The sequence below is a fragment of the Magnolia sinica genome, chromosome 16, assembly GCF_029962835.1.
Source record: "Magnolia sinica isolate HGM2019 chromosome 16, MsV1, whole genome shotgun sequence".
Lineage (NCBI taxonomy): Eukaryota > Viridiplantae > Streptophyta > Magnoliopsida > Magnoliales > Magnoliaceae > Magnolia > Magnolia sinica.
The window spans coordinates 73262661-73285933 of NC_080588.1; the positions used below are offsets into that span (position 1 = coordinate 73262661).

The 23273-nt window shown below is 40.5% G+C and overlaps 1 protein-coding gene across 2 annotated transcripts; it reads right to left on the minus strand.

Annotated features, from left to right (window-relative positions):
• Positions 1-122: 122 nt before the first annotated feature.
• Positions 123-19360, minus strand: LOC131229810 (glucose-6-phosphate isomerase, cytosolic). 2 transcript variants are annotated; one of them, XM_058225851.1, is made up of 25 exons: positions 19217-19274; positions 16602-16646; positions 15294-15350; positions 15131-15207; positions 14855-14936; positions 14730-14777; positions 14333-14488; positions 14154-14250; positions 13941-13983; positions 13119-13186; positions 12933-13017; positions 12781-12829; positions 11252-11324; positions 11079-11139; positions 5573-5639; positions 5438-5494; positions 5263-5316; positions 5043-5171; positions 4277-4340; positions 4059-4132; positions 3535-3588; positions 3383-3451; positions 2444-2533; positions 1291-1398; positions 123-334 (listed from the first exon to the last, which is right to left on the minus strand). In XM_058225851.1, exons 3-25 carry the CDS (start codon positions 15342-15344, stop codon positions 284-286), a joined length of 1707 nt encoding a protein of 568 aa, XP_058081834.1. In that variant the 5' UTR covers positions 15345-15350; positions 16602-16646; positions 19217-19274; the 3' UTR covers positions 123-283. The 2 variants fall into 2 exon arrangements, with proteins under 2 accessions (XP_058081834.1, XP_058081833.1); XM_058225850.1 differs by lacking the exon at positions 16602-16646 and having other exon boundaries at positions 19217-19360.
• Positions 19361-23273: the final 3913 nt, after the last annotated feature.

Consider the following 23273-nt stretch of genomic DNA (forward strand, 5'->3'; position numbering starts at 1 on the left):
CTTCAGCGAATAGTCTGGTGCATTTTTTTGGCAGCCAGTTATTTTTTCAACAATATTTTACAACAGGCAGGTGAGTCAGACTCTGATTTCAGATTTCACAACTCACATTGGAAAATTGCAAATTCAGTAGGAAAGATACTGATAAGTTATTATTCAAGGAGGTATGATTCTGCACTGATGCAGATCTGGGCTTAAAAGCATCGGGTGCTCTTGTAATTTATGGGACAATTCAGAAGTATGTTCAAAACAACATGCTCTGTGAAGTGGAAGTCCATGTTTCTGGTTATATTTTTGGCAGCTGAGTCGACTCAGTTAAGGTAATACCAGTTTCCGCCTGCAAAGAGGAAATGCAGATTCAACAATGAAGTCACAAGGAGCTGAAATGGAAAACTAGGAAACATTCATGAAAGAGGTGCTCCAATGGTACCAGTAACCACCATAAGCTTACTATTGCTACCAGGAGACGTGGGACCCACATGATGGATGCAGGCTATCCAACTCATCCATTAGATGAGTCACACCTCATATTGCCCCCATATGCCAAAAATCATCTCCCAACAATCAAGTGGGCCGCAACATGAGGAACATTTGTGAGAGAGGACGCCACCCTTGATTTGTACAGGTCAACCACATGAATTGCAGAACAGGCAGAGTTTTGCCCTGACCCTTAATCCGGGTCAGATGAAGGGTCAGAACTGCCTACATTCCATATAAATAACATGGTGGGCCCTGCATGCAAATCAAGGATCAGCATTCCCTTCCAACTTGTAGCCTATGGTCTGGCCCACCTGACTCATGGATCAGCCTAATATCTGGGCTAAGGGTAACATCCGATACCCCCTTGTTTATTATAGGGCTATGGAGTCACTTTCACTTTAAGCTTAAAATGTAAGCATGCTAGCACGTTTTACTAATAGGCTTTTCAGCCTAAGCTTGCTGGCTTCAAAGCCCTTGTATAGGTAACATGCACTGACTCATCTGATGGACAGGTTGGATTTGATTCATGCATCCTGTGTACCCCACATCTATGCGGGACCACCTTAGCTTACAGTGTTACCAGTACCACTTAACTGCGCCCCTTCATGAAAAGATAAGCTTCAAAAAAAAGAAAAAAAAAGAAAGAAAGAAGAAGATGTCTTCATGAAAAGATAAGCTTCAAAAAAAAGAAAAAGAAAGAAAGAAAGAAGAAGATGTAGCCGCATCCATGCATGCAAGCCGTGCATGAAAGCATGCAAATGGGATATGGTTATGAACATGTGATGTATTTAAATGGATTGCAAGATATCGAACCTCAAGATATTTCGTTATCAGTGCCGTGGTACTGAAATTAAATCCCTCGACTGCCTCTCCTTTTGTGCGAGATAAGTGGAGTCGCTTCCTAACTCGAGATGCAAGTGACTGTAATTGCATAGGTAAACATACACATTTCATACATGACAAGAATCAGTTGTGAGACAGAAAGCAGGAGCAGCAAGAAAAAGTAGTACTAAATGCTGCAGCTGGCAGGGCTTCTGTGGTGGGCACACTGTGCTTGGTGTTTGGAAGATCATGGTAAACAGAACCAGTACCACACAGGCTTCAGTTTTCTGGCACTTCCAGACCTAAATCACAAGCAAGGTGCGAAAGGCGAGTCCTTTCCTATTCAGATCTCACCCTGTGATTTGGACCCTTCCTATTCTTGTCTTGCTTGTGATTCAGGTGCAGCACATCCCATCTTCCATAGGAAGCACGGACATTAGGGGTGGCAATGGGTCGGATCGGGTCTGCCTACAGGTCAACTGACCCAACCCGCTTTGGAGGGGGGTCCAGGCCAAGCAAAATGGGTAGCGGGTGGGGCTTGGGCTAGAAATAAGACAAAATAAATGGGTCGGGCTTGGGTTGAATCCTACCAGACCCAACACACATATAGGTTATCAATGGGTTGGGCAAGATGACCCGACCTGACCTGACACAAAACCCAAAATAAAATAAAGAAGAAAAGTATAGATTTTTTTCATGGGGGCATGGAAATCCATTGTTTGGGCTGGTTGTGCATAGCCTGAGTGACATATTCCATTCTTAAACCTGAGTTGGGTCATAGAGGGTTGGGTCAAGTTAGTCAAGCCCAAATCATTTACAATTACATGGGTCGGGTCAGTTTGGGTGGGGCTTGATGAATTTTTAAGTGGGGTCAGGTAGGGTCAGAAGGTAAGGGGTCGTGGGTTGGGTTTGGGCAAAAACTCTTGGCCTGTTTTGTAAATGGGTCAGGCTCGGGCTTGGGCTGATCCAACATAGCCCAAACCCATCCCATTGCCACCCCTAACAAAGACAGAGACATACCCAATGCTATTTAGTGATGGAAGTCGCTAAGATCCAATGCGTAAGTGCTGCCACAAGTAGAAGATTCATGCGACTACAGAAAAACGCATCATAGGCTTCAAAGAGGAAGCTTTAGATAACAAACCTTCCCCAGCTCGACACCCCACTGGTCAAAGGAGTTGATCCCCCATACAAATCCTTGGACCGCAATTCTATGCTCGTAAATTGCCAACAACTGAAGAGCATGAAAAAAGGTCATGATTATTACAATTCGGAAAGCAGATATCTTGTATTTTCAACAAATTAGAAACAAGAAAAGCAACTATTATTATGGCAGGCTAAGGGACAGACACATGCATGCATGTGAATTGCAAACATAAAATGCATTAAAGGTAAGAACTTGTGCATGCACCACACCCTTGTATTATGCCAATTGTCTATGTATGAAGGTGTCTTTCATGTATCAGCAGCAGTACATTCAGGTGTCAGCAGGTAAACTTCGTTGAGATAAGATCAGGACCCTCCTTTCATTTCAACCAAGATTTGGGGCGGTAAAGACACAATTCGAAGTTACAGTTGTGCCTTATTGGAGGGTGCATGTACGTGTGGGCAGGGCAACTTGGTCGAGATAAGAACAGGACCTTCCTGTTTTCATCCCAACCAAGATTTGAGGCAGAAAGATAACAACATAATGATTGAGACTAAAATAAAGATGCCCATTTGTCCTTGACCACAATTCTGTCACTATTCAACATCATAATAATTCCACTGCAGACTCAATGGCAGGTAAAACACATCCCCTTGAATCATCAATCACCTTGTTATTAACACTGGCAAATTTTGATTCTTGCAACCAAAATGATATTGATTTTCCTTCTTCTAAGAAATTATTTAAAAGCAAGCAGGTGATTGGGGTACCAAACAACCACTTGCACTAAATACATCGATATCGACAACAATGAAATGACAAACTTGAAAGTTCCAAAAAAATTCCCCATGATTTGCATTAAAGTTGAAACATTAAAGTGAAAAGAAAAGCTACTAGCTTTTCATAAGACCAAAATGTCAGAAACCATGTACAAACCTGTCCAATATTATAAGCATTTAGAGAAGGAAGTAAAAGGCTGAGGGATGGCCGATTCCCAGAGAATGTCTGCAAAAGGCAACTCAAGATTTAAGTCTAGATGTCTAAAAGTAGGCCATGAAATTTGGAGCAAGAGTGAAAAATTAAATCACCTTGTGAGGAATAAGATAGTCAGGGACATTCTCACTTAGCAGCTCCTCTGGGGTCTGAAAATTATCCAAATTTGAGAAGATATTGTGGTACTTCATGCACTATGCAGAGAAAGTCACAGTTCCAACCAGTTGGACCACAAGTTACAGTCCACCCAGCAAATAACTTCCAACCTATTACATGCATGAGATTTCCAACCCATTCAGTAGTTTTGCTACACCATGAGGATCACTTTGTGCAAAAAATCAGCCATGTCCACTCATCGAATGGTCACACTTGTATTTTATCAATGGATAGAAAATATTTTCAATGGTGTGGTCCACTTGATGAGCGGATAAGGCTGATATTTTCAATTGGTGAACCTCATGGTGGAGCCAACCTATCGGAAGGTTTAGATGTCAAAATGCATTTAACAGGTTGGAAGTTATACACTGAATGAACCATAGGTTGTGGTCCAACTGATTGGACTTGAGACCTTCTCCACCATGCATAAGGAAATAAGCAATAGGAAAGCACAGAGGCTTACCTTCCCATACGCAAGAGCATCTGGTTGTGCAAAGAAGTTTGACATGAGCTCATCATGGTTACTAACCACTTCTCCTGCAAAATATATCAAGAACAAACTGATATACTGGAGAACCGCTGTTTGTATAAATCAAAATATGGTCAGTTGTATCATCTGGACCATTATCAGTTGTACTTTTTCTACCAGCATTCTTTTTACTGCCTTTTTTTAAAAAGTACCTTTCAAGTACACGGGCTGTTGACTCTTCATGACACCAATAAAATCACAAGGAATAACACGCCCCTGAAAGTTCCAAGAAAAGTTCTTCAAGAATCCAATTGGATTGATAAATGATACCACTAATGAATTAGAACAGAAACCACTGGAAACTAACATCAACGAATAGATACAGCTAAGGCTACTCATAAGAGTAGGATTTCAAATTCTACTCTCCAAGGTGTGGGGTGAGTTGTGTGATCTGTGCATCCATGAGGATTCAGGACAGCCCCACCATGCATGTATTTTGGGCTAAACCTCAGGTTGGTACGATCATCTGGTGGGCCACATGTGCATTGAATGCAGACATTTGTCAATTCTTTTTAGTTGTCCATTTTCTGTGTGCATGTGACCCACCTGATGATCAGACCAGCTAGATTTTCTGCCCAATGCACATAAAAGGTGGAGCTCACCTGATGAATGTCCCAGATCTTGCAGGATTCAAAGCCCTATTCTCACAAGCTGCCTTCGGATTTCTCCAACGAATAGTAATCAGGTAGACAAGCATTGCTAACATATATCCATAATAACTCTGGCGATTAGCTCAAGGCAGCACATCTCATAACATAAGAAACAATCATAAATAAACTAAACATTAAGCTCAATGTTCTCCATAAATGAAATCAGACAAAATTTGAAGATCTGAATTGAAATTTGCTAGTAACAGTAAACTGTATTGAGATGCACTTATAAGTACGTGAACATTTCTTCCACAGACATTTGAATTACCTGATGGATTAGCTGGTAAAAGCTATGCTGACCATTTGTGCCTGGTTCACCAAAATCAATTTCACCAGCCTCAAAGGGAAGTGGGACACCATCAATGGATACGCCCTTCCCATTACTCTCCATGCTAACCTATATCAGAAAATAAATTAAGGTCAAGGCCAGAAATGAACATGAAAAATACTTGGAACTTACAAGCAACAAAGAAAGCAATATCACATACCTGTTGAATGTGTGGAGCAAGTTTCTCCAGTGCCTGTGAGTATGGTAAGATTGCCTGGAGAGAGATGAGAAAGTTTTATAGTTATGAGTATGGTTGCTTGACATTTTCAAACCAAATAGAAAGGTTATATAGGTCAAGCTTTGAATTCAATTTCAGAGAACTAATAAATACTCACTCTAGCAGGATACCCCAAAAACGAAACGTTCCATACACTCAACAAGCCCAAGAGCACCTGATTGAATGTGGGCAATGCAAACATTGTCATCACAGTTTTGTGAATATAATATCCCAGAAAATGGTCAAGACTTACAGGTATGTTATTCTCAAATGGTGCAGAATGGAAATGGTCATCAATGCTTGAAGCTCCTTTCAAAAACCTTCAGGAGAAACATCTCAACATCACATACAACTACATGCCAGAACCATGTGAAACTCAAGAAAAATAACACGTCTCAGAGGCAGTTTTGACATATCCAATAGGAAACAAATTGCGCATTGAATATGGTGACACCAGCAGATGAAGAGATTGCAAGTGCAAGTTGTTATGGTATTGGAAAAGCAAATTTAGATTTATTTATTTTTCAAAACGTGACGTACTTCATCAAGAAAAACTGAAGAAAAAAAAAAAACAAAGAGACAGGTGGCCAGCAACAAGCAACACTCTTGTCACTCCACTAACCTGCCATCAAAGAAAGCAAAACAATCCAAAATTCTCTTATCCTCGACAAAACCCACAGCTTCCTGCAACGACTGAAAGAACCTTTGCCAGAAACTTCTACATACCAGCCCACCCTAAGGTCTCTAATTACAGTCACCTCCTCAGTCTTTGAAATAAGAGTATTGATGGTAGCATTCACACCCCAACTCATTTTGGATTTGTGCTGTACTCAGAGAAGAATTTTACAACATCCACTTTTATGGTATCCCAACCAACTTGTAAAAACGCCACAGAGAAACCATCCAGCCCTGGTACTTTTATCCTTTACGATATCAAAGACCACTTTTCTAACCTCCTCTCATCAAAGCTTCTTTCAAGCACCCTAACAACCCATTTGGCAGCAACTAAAAAGAAAAATCATCCAGCAATATTCTCCAATATTCCTCTTTGGTATACAGTTTGGGGTAAAATTAAACCATCGCATCCCTGATTGGATCCTGATAATCAATAAGTGAATCATTAATTTGTAGCTTATGAATGTAATTTGATCTATGCCTGTGTTTTGCCATCCTACGAAAGAAAAAAGCCATATTTTGATCTCCTTCGTTCAACCATGTTGCCCTAGATCTTGACCTCCACAAAGCTTCCTCTCTTCTTAAAAAATCATGTACAACTCTTGAAATTCTCCCATTCTAACAATCCCTCATCTAGTTCAATACCTTCCTCCTCTTCCCTGTGGATTGAATTGATCCAGCTTAAAATTTCTTCCTTTCTTTGCTCATCTAGACGAAATATATTTTTGCCCCATTCTCAAAGTTTCAACTTTAGAATTTGCAGCTTTTTCAAACACCAACACAGGCCTCAGAAACACCGATTGCACCAACCAAAATAAGCGTCTTTCCCAATCCACCAATACAAGAAACTTGTCAAGCTTACGCACGGCAAGACCTCTTGGTTGTTTAACCAGAGAATGACCCCACACAAAGGAATGTTGATCAAATTATTCTTTGCAACAAACTGTGAATTTCCTCATCGAGATAAGATATGGTTGTGCCCCATCTTCTCATAGGGACACCAAGGAAGCTCCACCTTGCCATGGCGCTTGCCAACTCTACCAATGCAAGTGCAAGCTTGGGTTATTTGGGCTGCACACCGCAGTTAATGCCCATTAGAACTTCTCCCTGGCAACTGAGCACACAACTGAAACTGAGAAGAATCCTACCATTCATCCTCGACCAAGACCTTGTCCCTCTTCCACATTACAACAATACCCCCAGCAGTATTGCAACCCACAACTCATCGATGACGCTACTGTTCACAATTTCCAGCTTCCTGCAACACTACTATCAAATTTCTTTATCTGAGGGAGTCTTTGACCACAAGCATCTGATCAGGATTCCCTAGATCCCTCAAATTCCACAAAACTATCTTCATTTGGAACAATTTTACCCCCCTTTCTTTCCTCATTCCTTCTCCTTGACTTTAAATCCTATGCATCAGCAGTCTCAGCGTGATTAACTGAAGAACAAAAACTGCTTCCACCATGCCTCTTTGATTCCCACCATGCTCTACCAAATTCATGAATACGCTGTCCACATCTTCTATCCCTTCAAAAGAAAGGCCAAGCAAGCCACTAATCTCACCCTAAGATCTTCATCTATCTTCCTTCATCACTAATGCATTGGCTAACTTCTTGAGATTATTCTCACCCAAGACTGCCTGAACCCAGCTACCCATCAACCCATTCCATCCATGCTTTTTAGGACCAAGGGAACAACCAAAATGGATGAATATTCCCCTGAGAAGAGTTAGGGGAAGAGGATGATACTGACCTGGAAAAGGTAGTAATTGGAGATGGACGAGAGGATGGAGCCTAGGAAGATGACAGAAATGGTTCTTCCATTGCCATACCAGATGAAGATCATGCTTCTTCACAAAAATCTTCACCACAGTCAATGAGAGCCTCAATCAACTGCACCTGATTGTCTTCTACCACTGGCCCTCTGTCCTGATCTTGATAGACAATAGTATTCTTAACCTCCTCCCTCTCACAAACATGCACATCCCTTTGAGAGCTTTTAAAGTATCACATACCTCTCTCAAACCTAATTTTTTTCCACCTACACCTGAGTCTTCAATCATCCCGCGTCACACATGCGAAATCTCATGAGAAGAAGACAGCTCATTTTCCCCACTAGAGACAATTCGTGGTGAATGGTCATTGCCGGCAAGTATGGCGTGACGAGCTCGGGCAGGTGGATCAAGGATTCATCTATGTACAGAGCCTCCTTTTTCTGGAGATCTATTGCTCATATGGTGGGCAAAGTTCTTCCTGAGATAGGAATGTCAGTCAGCAGTCGGGTTAAGATGAGTTTTTGGGATGACATTTGGTTACTTAGGGGAAGCCACCCTCAGATCCCAGTTTCCCCGTATTGTGAGCCTGCCAAACCAGTCTATCTTGATTGTTAATTGCTTCTCCATCCAGGATAACAACGGGTGTGGCTTCCTCCCTATCGCCAATATTTATCCAAAGTCGAGGTTGAGGAGATGGCGAGATTACTTTCTATCCTGGAAATTATTGGCCCTAACCCAGTAGCTCTGGATGAACCCTTCTGGTAAGGGGAAAAATCGGGTAGCTTTACAGTGCAGTCTTTCCTCAATGTTATTCATGAGAAAGGCCCTGGTATCAGATGCTCTCATGCAGGGTTTATTTGGCAGTATCAAGCCCCTCCGAAGGTGGCAGCCTTCGCTTGCCTCACAGGAAGAAATAGGATACCAACAGTGGATAACCTCCATAAAAGAGATGCCTTTTGTGTATGAAGGAAGAGGGATCGGTGGTGCATCTTTTCATGAGCTGCCCTTATGTTATAGGAGTGTGGGATAGCATTCTCCCTGCTTTCAAAGTGCCATGGGTTATGCTGAACTTCATAGAGGAGCTTTTTTTGTCTTGGCACATAGGGGGGAGCAATTCCAATGAAAGGCGGAATTGGCATCTTGCTTTGTTGGCAGTATTGTGGTGCATTTGGATGGAGAGGAATGAAAGATGTTTCAGGGCTAGAAGTGAGCCTGTGGGGTCCACAGTTAGAAAGGTGTTTTTGTTTTATCAGGGAGTGGGGATTGGAACCCTGGGGGTTGCTTGTTTTCACATTTTTCTTTTTGTTTTCTTTTAAGTCTTTTGGCTCTTTCAATAAAATTATCAATTCTCGAAAAAAAAAAAAGGGTACCAAAATAGACCTCTTTCCTTGAATGGAGTGAGATTGAGAGACATGTCTGCAGTCTGCACTCCACATGCAACAATCTATCCCCATCAATATGACTTGGGAGATTGCGACATGTGTCACCAGCTTTTAGAACATTTGAGATTGTTTTTCACACTTCCCTAATCTCCAAAGAATGAGCATGGAAAACCTCTGCTAATGTTCTTGAACACGCCTCCCCTTATCTGATGGGAAAACCTCAACTGACATTACATTATTGCACCAACATTCTCCTTCGAACCCACAAAGCAGCTAGCATTATTGTTGGCCGGATGTGGGACCTAGTGGTACACATCAGCCCTAGCCTTCACCCCTGCAGCTACACCACTGATTGTCACCTTCAAAATGAATCCAGAGATGAAAATTGCCCCAGACATCTTGCAGAAGACTCCCTTTACTACCTCATCTTCACTCTTGAGTGCTCTACCTTCAACAATGAACAGGACTACCAGCTACCAGTTAACGATTCCATCCCCACTTCATGTCTTCAACATATTTGGGATCAACTTCCAAGACCAGTCCAATACAGGAACCCAGGATATAAACATTTCCACATCTGAAGCATGGAGCAGAACTCCCCAAAATTGAAACCAAGTTGACTTTCCAGATGAACTGGCTGCTTCACTACAGTGATGGAGACTCTTCACTGGTCCTTTGGGGAGCACTCATCCCTCATTCAGGAATCTCACAGATTCCACCTCTGATGGTCACATAAAATATTCAACTTCTTAACCCACTAGAATCACCATTTTCCACTAGTCATTTGCCCACTTTTGCAGATCCTCCACCTTAGACTTCTTCAAATTCGCCTTGCCTACAGAAAGCTTTGGTTATTCATCAAAGAATCCTGCCGACATTGTTTTTACGTCCAAAGTTTCTTTTGTCACCCCCCATGAGACCAGACTACCCTTGCCTCTGCATACATTTCTGAATATTTTTCCCATGTCTCAACAATTTCCTCTACCAGATGCCCAGCCCTTATTTTTGGCTCCTTGCACTATTGGGTCTTCAATCCAATTACCACCCCGTCCATGGAACCTGCAATTTCATTTTCATTCTTACCATATTTTGCTAGATACCATCAAAACCCAGTCTCACACCTTCCGACCTTCTGAGATATCAACGAGGTACAGAAATCTCACAAATGGCAATTCTTTGAAGCTGGCTAGTACCCATATTTCTTGGAATGATTGTTTCAGTAGTCTTCCATACTCCTTAAACAACAACATCATCAGCTCTCCATTGTGGATCATATCCCGCCACAAAAACAGTAAATGCGTGTCACTTTTTCCCCGAGGGATTCTGCTTCTTCACCAGCATCCACTCTCCTTCACTGATAATTGAACTGAGCATCATTCTTCACCGAATAGGCCGTAAGATTTCACAATTAATTCTTGAGGAACCAAGCACTATATATATATATATATATATATATATATATATAAAATCCTATCACCAATTCAGCAGATAAGCTAACATTATTCTTAATCGCAGGTCTCAACTAAGTCAATTCTAGAAGTGGGATGCTGATCATGTGGGTCATGATAGAAACAGAGATGCCAAGGGTGCCCAAATGCTTCTTCTTTTTAATTGCTTATAATTCATGCAAGCAAACAACTGCAACTAGATTTAAAAAGAAAAGAAAAGAAAAAAAAAAAAAAGATAAAAAGAAGTAACTTCATCCCTAGTGGTAAAAGAAGTTTCTCAACGCCTAACAGATTGCATCACTGAAATACTCAAGAATTGATTGCAAAAGCAAAGATAGAGACTATCCGAAGAACACCACCAATTGCATAGTCCTTCCACATTCTTTCCCACCAACGGTTATTCTTACAAACAAAAACGGAAAGAATTTATCCTGACATAAATAAGAAGACTGCTGTAAATGTGAGTGACCATACTTCTGAACAACTGAGAAACCATATTGAAGAGATAAAGGCAGCACGCCCACAGCACTGCAAACTGCAATAAGTCACTATCAATAGGAGACTTGAAATAGACCAGGAACTCCAATGAGCATTCAATTCAAACTGAATAGCTATCAGAAACTATAAAGCATAATGGATATACTAACCACTATAGCGACCTCCAACCCAATCCCAGAATGCAAAGGCATTATTAGGATCTATCCCAAACTTTTCTACAAGCTGCATCAGGAAAACATATATCAATGAGAATAAGAATTTTTTAAGATGAAACAAAAAAGAACGATGTTCCAACAACTACCTACCATGCTCCAAACTATGGACCTCAAGGTGAAAAAAAAAAATGAAAAGAAAAGGAAAAAAGAAAAAGAAAACCTAAAATCACAGCTATAAGCAATGAAATTTTTCCAAAGATAAACAAACAATAAACAGAAAGCCTTAATTAGCATCAGCTATCAGTAAGCTGTAACAGATTATAAAAGAAGGAAGAGTACCAGTCAAAGTGGGAAGTGTGAGTTGAATGCAGCAAATTTGAGACTTTGATGCAATGGAAAACAGCAGACTGTTTCTTTACATTAAGGGCCAAATATATTGCATAACTCACAGCAGACCGTCATGTGTAGGAGCTAACAAACAGCTTCACTCATTGAATGTGCCCCATGGACAGCCACTATTTCGTCAGGATAAGCTGTTGGAATAACTTGGCATACTCGAGAATTAATGCAGTAGATGATGTAATCGATTATTCACACAATGCGATTCCACATTCAGTAACTGCAATACATCAGCAGTGGCTGTTGTTTCTTGATAAACCCTTGTAATAATGTGTAAGATCAGCACTTGGCCAGATGAGTGAGCACTGAGTTGAGCATATTTGCTTCCCTTCTATGCTCTAAAAAACCCTAAAGATAGTCCTGTACCCATTAGCAAATTATATGTGCAAATTTTCTTCAAAGTTGAAGAGAAACATGACTCATGTAATGGCCTCAAAGAGCACTTCATACAGAAAACTAACAATACCTAAGCACCTACGTATTCCCAACCATCAGAAATCCTATGATTCTTTGGGCCAGCAGTTTCCTAGCTGTGTCCAGAATGGTTTAGATTCTTCAACCCCTTCAGAGGTGAAGGGATCAAACAGTTGATAAACAAAAGGTGAAAATTCTCCATAATGAACATACACAAGTCTGCTTCTATTTCATAAGAGGAACATGCCTAAGACAAAGTAACTTCCACCCACCATGTTTTACCATTATAATTTTCCTAATTACAGGCACACTATCATCTTCTTCCTTTCTGTAGAGGCAGTTGTCTCCTTTCTTTCACTGTCTCTGAATTGAAAAAGATTCCAACAACTCTGCCTTCTGAATCCTGCTCAGCCATTCCCAACTCATCCCAGGTTCCATCTTCTTCTCTCTTTTTTTTCTTTTTCTTTTTTTTTAAATAGAAAAAAATCAACATACATATTATTAAAAGAAATAATCTATTAAAAAATAAAGGAGTAAATCCAAGGATGCTCTAACACAAGGAGAAGGAAACAGAAGATGAAAATAATAATAATCTGAAATATAAGAAGCATCTATTGAAGATAATCAGAGGAAAAGTAAAATAAGCACAGAAAACAGTCAATATACCAGGGACCATGATTAACCAAAGTAAGATTGAAACATGAAGGTACCATGAGATTTGTACTGACGGCCACCATGTGCTTTGAAACAGCCTGAGGCCTGACAACAGTAGCACCAAAATGCATGAATTTATTGCAAAGAAAATAGTTATGACAGTCCAGACCCCATCACTAAAAAGTCTGAATTAGCTTATCACACTAACCCCAGAGCAGAAGAGATCCACTCCCTTAATGTTCGAGCATTCAACATAGTTTCAGCTGTTGTAAAAGTCTTCGAGACCACCACAACTGCATTTATCACGAGAAGAAACGCCAATGAATAGGATACAAAGTCAAATAAATAAATTACATGAATTCAGTATTAAAAGAAATAAAAAACTGACAGTTACCTAATGTAGTTGCAGGGTTCAACCCTGTGATACTTTGAGCAACATCAATGGGGTCGACATTTGCAAGACTACAGGGAAATGTCCATGTAAGATAGTGCGTAAGATGTACGCTATGAACCGAAATGCAGCATGACAAGGCCAAAGACATCGTGCAAGATGCAGCAGAGAAATGCAAAAGCAAGGACTGGTGCCCTAAGTGTAAGAACAGTGGAAACTGCCAGGCCGACTGCAAGCAACTAGGAGTGGAAAACTGGAGCATTTTCTGCATCGGTGGATGAAGAATCGCGAACATAAGAATTTCGGTCTGGGGATTTCACATCTTGCAAATTGGGGGATGGGATTATGTAAAAAAATGTTAACTCAAAAGGTATAAGACATCCATTTCACTTGACCATCTCATCATCTTGAATTGCGTTGCATGATCTCTAAGCAAAGAACTTGAAATGAGGTCCCTTTCAAAAGCATGGATTCATCAAGTTGCTAAATTTCTTTTGAACAAAGATAAAAAAAACAAGAAAGATGCTAAATTTCATGAAGAAACCAAAACCAAAATGGTGCATATACACAATAAGACATCTGGATATATGTGAGCAGCCATAAATAGAATAAGAGGGAGCCTTTTACTATAAGCAAGATAACTATGGATGTTCCACAGACAAGCAAGCATGATAGTGGTTAATGTTCAATAACATGAATTTGGTTTTCCCACAGATCATGTAGTAGTATTTTCATGACGCCAGTAAACAGTTTGTGATAACCACAATAACATGCACTAAGAGTGCTGGAGCCTAACATGGAAGAAATAATAATATCCATACTTACAATCGCAGTTGGCGGCCTTTTGCACATCCTGCAGCCTCTGGATCTGTAAGATTTCAAATTAGATCACAGCAATTTTTTATTACAGAAACATTGCAAAAACTTCTACAAGAAAAGCAGAAAAAAACAACCCTGCTCTGATTCATTTCAATATCAGAATAAGAAACCCAGCCTGCACTAATAACAGAATGTTGATACGGAGTGTATAAAACCAACCTGTTTGAAGAGCAGTGTGTACAAATAGGGGACCCAAGAAGCTGCCACCAATACCTACAGCAATAACATCCTTTAATGCCTTTCCTGTAGCACCAACCTGCCACAGCCACCCCATACTTGACATCTAGACATGACGTGTCAGAAACCTGTTTGCAATTAACATGAGTTGATTTTTTTACCCAGGAGCCACTGCGAATTCTCTCGGTAAACTCATTGATTTTGTCCAGAACTTTCCACACATCTGGGACCACATTCTTCCCATCACTGTAGATAACTGCATCCCTTGGAGCTCGCAGAGCCACATGAAGCACTGACCTATTCTCAGTTTTGTTTATCTGAAGTACCCCAAAAGTTATGTAAAAAAGAATGTCACAGACTGAACAATTTATCAAAAAAAAGAACTCCCAGAATTGTTAGTACAAAAAAATAAAAAAAAACACTTATGGGAGGAAGCAAACAGCAACTGGAATCTATGTCTAAAGAAAAATTTGTTGCCTGCAATAGGATCAGTAATTGAAAATAAGGGAGCCTTCCTTTTCATATAAAAGCTTGGAATCCAAGAAGAACTTGACATACCCGTTCTCCATTGTACATGCTGTTGATCTTCTGCTTAAGATGAGCAGCCTGCAGTGGAACACCTGAAGGATGATTAGGATACTATATTGATATGTGTCAGAAGAAAGATAAAAGGAGTCGACCACCTCCGCCAGTTTAAAGAGCTTTTCCATGGTTTCTTGACAGGCATGCTGCTGAGAAGAGTCCAGCAGTAACCCATCAAACTCACTGTGAAAGAAAACCCAACACAGCATACGAAGGTTAACAATACAAGACAATTCAACAGTTAATTCCAATAATTCATCATGTACTCTATCCTTTGCTATATAACAGAAACAGCACACATATTAAAATAAATAAATAAATAAATAAGAAGAAGAAGAAGAAGAAGAAGGTTCCCAAGGATCCAAAGAGAGTCATACACCATCATTGACTTGCACCGTTCAGCATCGCTCATCAGATCACGTAAGTGTGTCTTTTTGATATCCTCGGCATGACCCTATATAACAATAGAACAATATAGTCGCTGTGTAAAAAGTTACATAATACTTTTATAATCTACCCTACATAACATGCAAATTGTACCTTTAAGTCCTTCCATGGCTCTGTGTCACTGATGAGAGTGGAAGAAGCCATTGGGGTCTGCAATCATCACGCAAAATTAGAACAGCCAATTCACCTAAGCAAAACAGTATCTGCAGCTTCTTCTTTTTTTGGCCGTTGACAGTTTCTGGCTTTGGTTTTTTCTTAATGAAACTACGTTATCAGTTAAAAAGTAAGAACGACTTCCTGATTATCAAGTACATGCAACCTATATACCTATAACCAACAAGCCCATCTGGGCACAAACTTGGTATGTCGCCCCTCAACTGATCATCATGGCTTGGTGCAAAACATACGTGACAAAGGCCCTTCAGCAGACAATTAGACTATAAAAGACCCCCCTACACTTAAGGGGTGGCCCCTCACATGTCAGAGACTCAGAGCTCATTTTGCTCAAATGCATTTGACACAGCTAAGGAGAACTAAGGCACCTTGACTTTGCCGTTAGTTAAAAATTCACATGGAAGGAATTTCTAAAGGGCTACCACTTCCTATATTTCAAGTTCACATTGGCATACCACACTTAAAGGCACTTCTGTGGAGCAGCCCAATAGAACTCCCTCAAGGTCACATATATGGCTATAATTCATAATGATGTGTTTCGAGTCCAAAATATAGCACATTGCAGCCAGGGCTGCAATTGAATTTGATCCTAGCTCACATGTACCCAAGGCTGGAATGGAGACAGAATATTGGACATCATTTTGCTGAAACTAATTGCCAATGCCTTCTATCATGAACAAATAATTTCGAATTTTCATACATGGAAAGCAAGAGTGATCTCCCTACCCCGATTAACATTAATTACCAAATAACATAATGCTGATATATGGTGTGCATTTTATCACAGTTTACTAAATTGTGGCCAGTCATCCACAGTATGCATCAAAGGCTATCAACAGGTCAGTTACTGGTGTGCCCGCATCCAAACCTAACTCAAGGGAATTGGATTCAGGTATGTCAGGTTCAGGCACATGTACCATATATGAAGTACAGATTCCAAACCGGATAGGATTCAGGTACCTGTTGGGTATAGAGTCGAGTCTTAGGGTATGATTTTAAAGGCCAATCTATAGGGTATGGTCCCCATCCAGGATGGGCCCATCAGGCCAATGGTCTAGATCACAGAACCAAGTGCTCTATGATAGAAATTGAAAATCCTAACCCTTCCATTGGGCCCATCAAACCAACAGTGCTTCACAGAGCCATGGGCTCCACTTATAAACACTAAGAACCTATGACAACGATGAAGCGGAGGAGAAAGAGGAGAAGAAGATTGGAGGCCATTACCACCTTATTAGCATCCAACTGGTTGGTGAAAATAAGCAGTGGTACCTGTTAGTTTTAGGAATGAGGACGAGGAGGAAGAAGGTTCGGGTGACTTGGAAATTTAGAATAAGTTGTCTTAATATAGTACATATGTATATAATACAATTCAGGTACCCAGTTCAACATAGTATTTTAATTGACTCTAAACCAACTCAAACCCAACTCAATTTTGACAGCCTTGCCTTGGCATACACGCACGTTTATCAAGACCACCCAAATCACTACCCCCATTGGGGGGGGGGGAGCATAGCCTAGACATCATACTGATCAAACAATCTTAATCATCCAAATTCGCCCATGGAATTCAGACAGCTGATCCATTTGATGGCCACCAACTGGGCAGTTAGGATCGTTTGATCAATGCAAGCTTCAGTCAACGCTCCATCCACAGTGGGGCCAACGATTCAGGCAGTGCAATTGCCATTCACATACAGCAAGTGCAGTGGATAAGGGGTCATTTGGATGCCTGTAAAGTTTTGAGTTGTAAACACTTCAAACCTGAAAATAGTTTCATGTGTAAACTATTTACAAGCTATTTTATTTGGCTTTTAAGTGGTAATGTGCTTACAAGTAAACAAATTATGCGTTTGGCAACCTTGTAAACTGTTTACAATGTATCGTGTAGGTTTTCACACCAACCAGAGCTTAAGGCATTATATCCCTACAAAATATACAAATCACATACAAAATGGCTTGATTTTTTGGGGCCCTAGGAGAGCATCAAAGTATGCACATGCTAGATGGACTGGATGTCCTACACCCATCACAATGGGCCCCACACACAATCTGGAAGGATTTTAATGATGTGCATCCCATCCCAAATGTTCACTCTTGTGGCCCATCTAATGATCAATTTGGTTGTTTTCTCGGCACTATCGGAGAGCATCAACGGACACACATGATGTACATATTAGATGTACTATACACATAATGGTGGACCCCACACAGTATAAGTATGTATCAACCATCGTGTTTTACTATGTATACTGTATTTTCAGTTGTAAAGACTTTTACATGTAATATGAAACATTGTTTTTTGCCTAGGAAAACAAGATGAATTTAACTGTAAATTGTTTACTACTTGTAAACACTTTAGAGGCAAATTTTGCCATCCAAACACTTGCCTATAAAGTGTTTACTTGTAAACCTTTACAACTAATGATTTTACAAGCATCCAAATGACCCCTAAGTCACAACATTTTCATCAATTGTAACTCTTAGCAACCCCTCCAAAGTTGCTGATTTTCAACACGTTCCATTGAAATGGTTATTTATAATCAGATATATAAATAAAGGAAAACACCTGGGCACCTCGAGCTAGGTGCCTTCCAAGGTTACTTTCACTAACATAGGAGAAACAACTTGGGGCTTGTTTGTTTCACCAATTACCACAATAATGTAAAGAAAATGTGCAATGATTACAAATTACTTTACCTATCTCTTGACAACAACTGCATTGTACCACTGATTCCCACATTTGGTTTGTCAGCAGTAAAATTGCAATGATGTCATTTTTACATTATTTTAATGTCAAATCATCACCAAAATACATTGATGTCATTGTTTGGATTCGAGATTTTTGGAGTAATTATATGAAAAATCACAATGATTACAAATTCATTTACTTGTCTCCTAAATACATCTACATTTGACCGACAATTTCCGTGTTTGGTTTGATAGTGGTAAAATTATAATGATGACACATTTCTCTTACATTACTAAGGAAATTGGTGAAACAAACAGGCCGTAACACATGTATGAAATCCGCACCGTCCACCACATATACCACCTCTTTTTAGGCATTGATCCCAAATTCCAGATGATTCACACTTGTGGGCCATCCCAAAAAAAAAAATGTACCTAAAACCTCAAAGTTCACATGTTATGGCCCACCTGAATTTTGGAATATAGCGATTTTTGGGATAATTCTTTCATCCTGATGAGACACATCAAAAGAATAGATTGGGTGCCATATTAACACCAAGGCGGGTCCCACAAAAAACTAACAGTGGGTGTTCGATCCCAACAATTTCTTGTGGTGTGGCCTAGCAAAGTTTTGGATGATCATGATTTTTAGGTTCAATGGTCAGAATGGCGCATCGTACCTGCTGGACGGGGTGGATCTCATGAAAGATCCATACACGTGGCTCTAGGTTTGTGAAAGTAATGCCAGTGAGTACGTAGAGCAGCTCATAAATAAAGGGAGCTGCTATTTACACCCAGCCTTATTGATCGATAAACCCTTCTTTCAGTTGTCGATAATTGAACAAACACATATTGGTATCATCACAGTCATCAGCTGTACGGAAAAGAGTGTATTTATCAATAAAAGCTGCTGATTTTCAACGCATTCCGTTGAAATGGTTATTTATAATCACACAATCCCACAAAGGGAGCTTCTATTCGCACCCACCCTTATTAGATACACCCATTTCTCCACTTTACATCGGTATGAAAAAGGGTGTATTTATCAGCTAGGACGGTGAAGATATAAAAGAAAATGAATCAAAATCAAAATCGCGAGAATTTTGGTGTTTGATGGGATGAGATGAAGGAAGATGAAGTGGAGAGGATACCGTTTTTAATCTGAAACAGAAGCCGATCGGATTTAGATGGAGCTGAGGCGAGTCGTTCTCCGCCCGTTTTCTTCTTTATTTAACTGTTCGTCGACGGGATTGAGCTAAAGCTACTGGGCCCCACGTCACGTGACTTCCGTGATGTGGGGCAAACACATCACAGTGGGCCCGCCCACAGATCTTGCCGTTCGGGCTTGGAGAGATGCCGGGTGCGCGTCGGCGGATTTACTTCCAAAGCCTTCGGCAGAAAGTTCCTGCGATGGAAACTTAGGTGGGCTGATTGTGATGTTCGTGAGAAATTCACCTTGCCCATCCATCTCGTGAGCTCATTTCAATAGATGGGACAAAAAAATGAATCCAATCTAGCACTTAAGTGAGCCGAAAATATGAGAATCGAACGTCCACGGTTGAAATATTTATGGGATCACAAAAGTTTTAAATCAGAGTAATATTTGTGTCTTCAGTTCATCTAAGTAGTAATGACGTTATGAATGGTATGGGTATAATTTTAGCATCAAGGTCGAACCTGGGAGGTTTCAACTGTAGAAATTTTCTTACCCACCTTTTCCTTTAGTGAGGCCCACTTGAGTCTTGGACGATGCTTACTTTTAGTCACAAGTCCTAAAATGAGCTCACACAACGGACGGACGGATCAAATTTCTCACAAACATCGCGGTGGCCCCACCTATGTTTCCAGCGCAGGAACTTCCTGCCTAATCTTTCACAAGAAATCGGCGTCCAGTCAGGTCGGTGGTGTGTGGTCATCCGCTTCGTCGTTGGCTTTCTTAGCCGGGCCCCACACGAGCGGGTGCGAGTTTCCCGCTGTTACCAGGAATTCCTGCAACACCAGGATATGTAGGGCCCACCCAAATGTCCAACGTAATCCGTACATCATCTTCTCCAGATCATTATAGCATGAGATCCAAAAATTAAGGCAGATCAAGTACATAAGTGGGCCACACAATAGGAAACAGTAGGAAAGGAGACACGCCATTGAAATCTTCCTGGCATTCACCGTGATGTATATATGGCATCTAACACGTTGATAAGGTTATTCCCACCAGTATGACTGGAAAACACAAATAAAAGACTTAGATCAAAAATTTCTTTGGGCCCAATAAAGCTACAATGGTGAGCATTCAGTCCTCACTATTTCTTGTGGTGTGGCCAACTTCAGCCTTAGATCTTATTCATGTTTGAGATCTCATCACAATATAACCTTTAGAAACTGATGGACGGAGTGGATGGTGGACCATCCCTGGAACCCACAGTGCATATTCATCGAACATGTGGCCGGCATCGTGTTTACCGTCCTAATATTGTTACACGTGGAGGTTTGCGCGAATACATCCCGGGCATGCTAGGTAACTCGCGGTAGTACTTACCGGGTTACTTTCTCAAACATAGAACCATTTGGATGGATATTTCTTGAGATCCACTCTGTCCATCAGGTAGGATGCCCTATTCGAACCGTTGATCCTAAAATTCATAATCATCCAAAACCTGGATACGTGACATCATAAGAATTAGTTGCGATAGAACGCGCACCCAGTTTTGTATAGGATCGGCGGTGTTTACATCCCATCCACTCCATCATCGCCTCTTTAGGACGAAAGAATTACCCAGAAAGATCATAATATTTCAAAACTCAGGTGGGCCACATCATGCTTCGGTATAATTTTTTTGGATGGCCCACTCAAGTGTTGATCTATCCTAAATTTTCGGATCAATTACCGAAACGGGGTGCTGTACGTTGTATTCACACACGATAAAATCATTTCTCCCACTTTCGGAAGCGGATTGCAGGTGTACCACACACCAGTTATATAGCTGATGTATTGACGTCAGCAAGTTCTGTGGGTTCCATCATGAGATATATGTTATATCGAAGCTGTCCATCCATTTTTCGAGACCGTTGTAAGGCTTGAGAAAAAAAAAAAGAAAAAATCTAACGATAAACTGGACCACACTGAAAAAAGCAGTGGGGGAATTGAACGTCTGCCATTGAAACTCTTTTGGGGTTCACAGAAGTTTTGGATCAATATGAAAATTTTTTTCCTCTTTATCCAGGTATTTGTGACGTTACGAACAGATTGGATGGAAAATAAACGTTATGGTGGGCCCTATGAAATTTTTAACGGTGAAAATCATAATCCTGGCTGCTATTTGTGGTGTGGTCCACTTGATCTTTGGATATGATTCGTTTTTTGGCTGGTTCTCTAAAATGATCTAGAAAAATGGATGAAAGGTGTGGATATAATAATTACATCATTTTGCCGCCCATGTAACTTTGATCTCCTTTGAACCGTTCGTACAACTCGGATCTGGAGGAGCGCCAGCGCTCGTCTTCGCACGGCACGTACCTATAGCTAGTGTGTGGTACACCAGCCAATCCGCTTGCCCCACTTTCGTGAACCCGTAGGCACCCAGCCCCAGGTATTGTAAATACAAGGGGACTTTAGCCGTTGAATCTGGGCAGCCTTTCAATGATCCAAACCGTTTACCCAATGTATCTTACCTTGTAAGCTGGATGGATATCTTACCCAATGCAATTAGTTCAACCGTTTGAAATTTGCCTCGTTCCCTTTGAAAATGGACGGTCAGCATAACACATTTGTATAATCAAAGGCTTAAAATATTGTATCCGAGAGATTTTTGGGGCATTCCCCATCCACACGAGAAGCCCTATCATATAAACGGTTCGAGTCATTGAAAAGAACCAATTACAATGGCTGAAATCCATATGTATCACATACGTCGGGATTTCAGCCATTGGATCTGGATCCTTTTCAAACGATGGTCGCCGTAGGTAATAAAATAATTACGAAAAAGAAAACCTCTTATATTGAAATGCTTGATTCAAGGGAAGGCCTGTCACATACACGGTCTTGTTCGTTTCAATATGATCAGACAAATTTAAAGGGGAAGTACCGACGTATGTACATCGCGATGTATTCTACCAAACATCTTCTCCGAATCGGCGGCGTTTGCCGTAAACCAGGTCAAGAGACCGGAAAGGAGATATTTGCTACCAGACGTTTACTCCAATAGTTACAGAATACGCATAGATAATATCCGTTGGATCTGGGTCATCTTCGGTGACCCAGATCGTTGGTTCGATGAAATGAAAAGCTGATGGTGACTGAGTAGAAAGTAATTAAGGTTAGAAAATTATAACCTTTAGATCTATGTTCTACAAAGAGAATTGAATGGCCAAAGTATCAATATGGGATTTTATTTGAGTTATCCCATATGCAAGTCGAGGCACGTCGTATGAACGGTCTGGATCATGGAAAAATGGCCCCAGATCTAAGGGCTACTGTCCCTACCTACCCTGTGACGAATAGTCGGGGTGTACTGTACCAAGCCTCAAAGCCCGGGTTCGTGCTGTGGCTACTCGCGAGTGTAGTGATTCGAATCCTACTCTAAAACACATGCCGGTTTCAATAGACACGGTATGATTGAACAAACAGCTCGAAATAGAATATAGTTTGGTACACGCACGAGGGGATTTCCTGATAAAAGAGTGGGCCACCCTCGCTTTCGAAAAGAGAGAACGTGCAATTTGTAACTTTCTTTGGCTTAACTTATCAAGATCTGATCCAATACATGTGGCAGACACCATGAATCTCATGATTATATGTCGACTTACCATGGATGGCCCAATGTCAAGAAGAAAATTAAAAAACATGTTGATCAGAAAATCCTAACCGTTTAACTAGATAGCTTAATTTAAAATTTAAAAAAATAAATAAATTACGATCAATGAAATTTTGTTTGCCCATCCATTTACTTATTGGAAATCCATGGAAATCCATGGAAAAGAATCCTTAAATAACCTGTTTGGTTTGTAGACATGATTTCATGATTTCACTAGAAATGTGGAAATGGTCAAAAAGTGAGAGTTGTCTCTCAAAATGGGTGGAAATCTCATTTCTTAGGCATTAAAGAGGAAAATGAAATGACCCTTTTCTAAGGAAAACTTTCCAAAGGAAAACTGATTTCCTTAGTCTTTTATAAGTGAGGAAAACAGTCACATCAGAGGAAATTAATTCCT

What these genes read in the sequence shown, in the direction of transcription:
- LOC131229810 (XM_058225850.1), bottom strand. Translation starts at nt 15,344, where the DNA reads ATGGCTTCTTCCACTCTCATCAGTGACACAGAGCCATGGAAGGACTTA. An exon ending in TTTTGGGGTATCCTGCTAGA is followed by an intron (nt 5,317 to 5,437) that starts GTGAGTATTTAT and finishes ATCTCTCTCCAG; the next exon opens with GCAATCTTACCATACTCACA. An exon ending in GGGGTGTCGAGCTGGGGAAG is followed by an intron (nt 1,399 to 2,443) that starts GTTTGTTATCTA and finishes ATGCAATTACAG; the next exon opens with TCACTTGCATCTCGAGTTAG.